At 49.4% G+C, this 2,187-nt stretch overlaps 1 protein-coding gene across 1 annotated transcript; it reads right to left on the reverse strand.

The window, feature by feature from the left end:
• Positions 1–256: 256 nt before the first annotated feature.
• Positions 257–1,898, reverse strand: LOC121309362 (complement C1q tumor necrosis factor-related protein 6-like). Its single transcript, XM_041242244.1, has 3 exons — positions 1,812–1,898; positions 1,152–1,367; positions 257–833 (listed from the first exon to the last, which is right to left on the reverse strand). Exons 2-3 carry the CDS (start codon positions 1,357–1,359, stop codon positions 283–285), a joined length of 759 nt encoding a protein of 252 aa, XP_041098178.1. The 5' UTR covers positions 1,360–1,367; positions 1,812–1,898; the 3' UTR covers positions 257–282.
• Between the last annotated feature and the right edge of the window lie 289 nt (positions 1,899–2,187).

Below are 2,187 nucleotides of genomic sequence, written 5' to 3' on the forward strand. Positions count from 1 at the left end.
AAGCATTGTAAAGCACAGAGAGGTCTGGTAAAGCACAGGGAAGCATTGTAAAGCACAGAGAGGTCTGGTAAAGCACAGGGAAGCATTGTAAAGCACAGAGAGGTCTGGTAAAGCACAGGGAAGCATTGTAAAGCACAGAGAGGTCTGGTAAAGCACAGGGAAGCATTGTAAAGCACAGAGAGGTCTGGTAAAGCACAGGGAAGCATTGAAAGCACAGAGAGGTCTGGTAAAGCACAGGGAAGCATCTATTTCTCTATTTCACTCTATTTCTCCGGGGGGGACTCATTCCGGACCGGGTTTGATCATGTAGCCGTTGAAGGTGATGTAGACGTCGTTGGAGTCGCTGTACATGGCGTTCTCCCGCTCGCGTCTGTAGAGCCGCACCCAGACCTGGTCGCCGGCGCCCAGCTGCGCCATCACGCTCTGGCTCTGCATGATGGACCTCTCGCTGGGCTGGGCGTAGAGGATCACCAGCGCCCGCTCGTTCAGCATGACGTGGACGTACGTCTCCTTGAAGTTCCAGGTGTGGAGGTTCAGGTTGAAGTAGTAGAGGCCGGGCAGGTGGCAGTGGAAGCGCCCCTCGAACATGTCGAAGTGCTCGTGGAGGTTCACGAAGACCGTGTCGAAGACCAGCGCCCGGTAGTCCTCGGCGCTGTGGAGGGCTTTTTTGCGCCCGACCGAAAAGGCGGCGTGCTGCTGCTGCTTGCAGGCGTCTCCCGGGGCGCCAGCCTGGCCCTTGCTGCCTTTGGGACCCGGGGGTCCTCGGGATCCGGGCGGACCGTCTTTGGCTGTTTTGCCCGGCGTGCCTCTCTCGCCCCGGTCTCCTTTCTCGCCTAAGGGTGGAAGAATATATATTGGGTTTGGGAGGTTGTGGGAGGCTTGTTTTGATCCGTAGTGGCTGTCCACTAGGTGGCGTCGGCTCGTATTCAAGCAGTCAGGCTGGAAAATGAATCACTGCTTACAGAGATGTTGCTCTCTCTCTCTCTCTCTCTCTCTCTCTCTCTCTCTCTCTCAATAGACAACCGTCCATAAAGACATTAATATTATTAGCCTTTAAAGAACTACAGTTCCCAGCATCCCTTGCCACTGCCGCAGGTGAGGAGGCGTGCTGGGAGCTGTAGTCATAGCCGTGACGTACGAGGATCCTTTACCTTTCAGTATGGTCATGTTAATATAGGGTCTGATCTCCGGCACAATGTATTTCCCTGCTGGGGGTGTGTCGTCCCCCTCTGGTGGTGAAGACTGGTACTCCAAGGGGTCACAGCACCGCGCGCAGCGCTGAGCAGGCGGGGCATCTGAAGGGGGTGCGGTCTGAGAAAGGGGGAGGAGCAAGAGGAGGGTCAGGCAGAATCCAAACATGACTTCACCTAGAGAAGGGAAAAAATAATCATTTCTCAAATATATATATATATATATATATATATATATATATATATATATATTTATATATATATATATATATTCTGTGGGTGAAGTGTGTAATTATAGAAACTTAACTGAGTCCAGCAGAGCAGCTCTAGTTTGGGGCTCTAGCGCCTTCATCAGCGTTATTGAAACTAAACTGAGTCCAGCAGAGCAGCTCTAGTTTGGGGCTCTAGTGCCTTCATCAGCGTTATTGAAACTAGACTGAGTCCAGCAGACCGGCTGTAGGTCAGTGTTAAGTTGCAGCTAGAGGAAATTAATTACAGTGCTGCATGAAACGTCAGTTTTTATCTTTTTGAAAAGGACAATTGAAAACCTTTTCAAAATAAACAAAGTGCAGATTGAAAGCCTTTGTATATTGAAAATAAAATCAGGAAAAGGTTACTCACCCCCTAAATCTGTGAGCCGATTCTCTCTCTCTCTCTCTCTCTCTCTCTCTTCTCTCTCTCTCTCTCTCTCTCTCTCTCTCTCTCTCTCTCTCTCTCTCTCTCTCTCTCTCTCTCTCTCTCTCCTCCTCTCTCTCCTCTCTCTCTCTCCTCTCTCCTCTCTCTCTCTCTCTCTTTGAAATAGTTCTATCCCTGAAGTTTCGGAGGGAGAGGAAATAGTTTTTACCCTAAATATCTATATTGTCTCACTCTCCTCCCCCTTCTCTCCCTCCCTCAGTTTTCTCCCTTTTAGAGTAGGTCCCTTGAAAACAGCTTTTGAAGCTTAATGTTACTCACAGTTCATATACAAATGATTTCTTAAACATTAGAGCTCTCTCTC

The sequence above is a fragment of the Polyodon spathula genome, unplaced genomic scaffold (assembly GCF_017654505.1).
Source record: "Polyodon spathula isolate WHYD16114869_AA unplaced genomic scaffold, ASM1765450v1 scaffolds_1233, whole genome shotgun sequence".
Classification (NCBI taxonomy): domain Eukaryota; kingdom Metazoa; phylum Chordata; class Actinopteri; order Acipenseriformes; family Polyodontidae; genus Polyodon; species Polyodon spathula.

Coding starts and splice junctions, on each gene's coding strand:
- LOC121309362 (XM_041242244.1), bottom strand. CDS start 1,359: ATGTTTGGATTCTGCCTGACCCTCCTCTTGCTCCTCCCCCTTTCTCAG. Junction 834..1,151: donor TAACATGACCATACTGAAAG/GTAAAGGATCCT, acceptor TTCCACCCTTAG/GCGAGAAAGGAGACCGGGGC.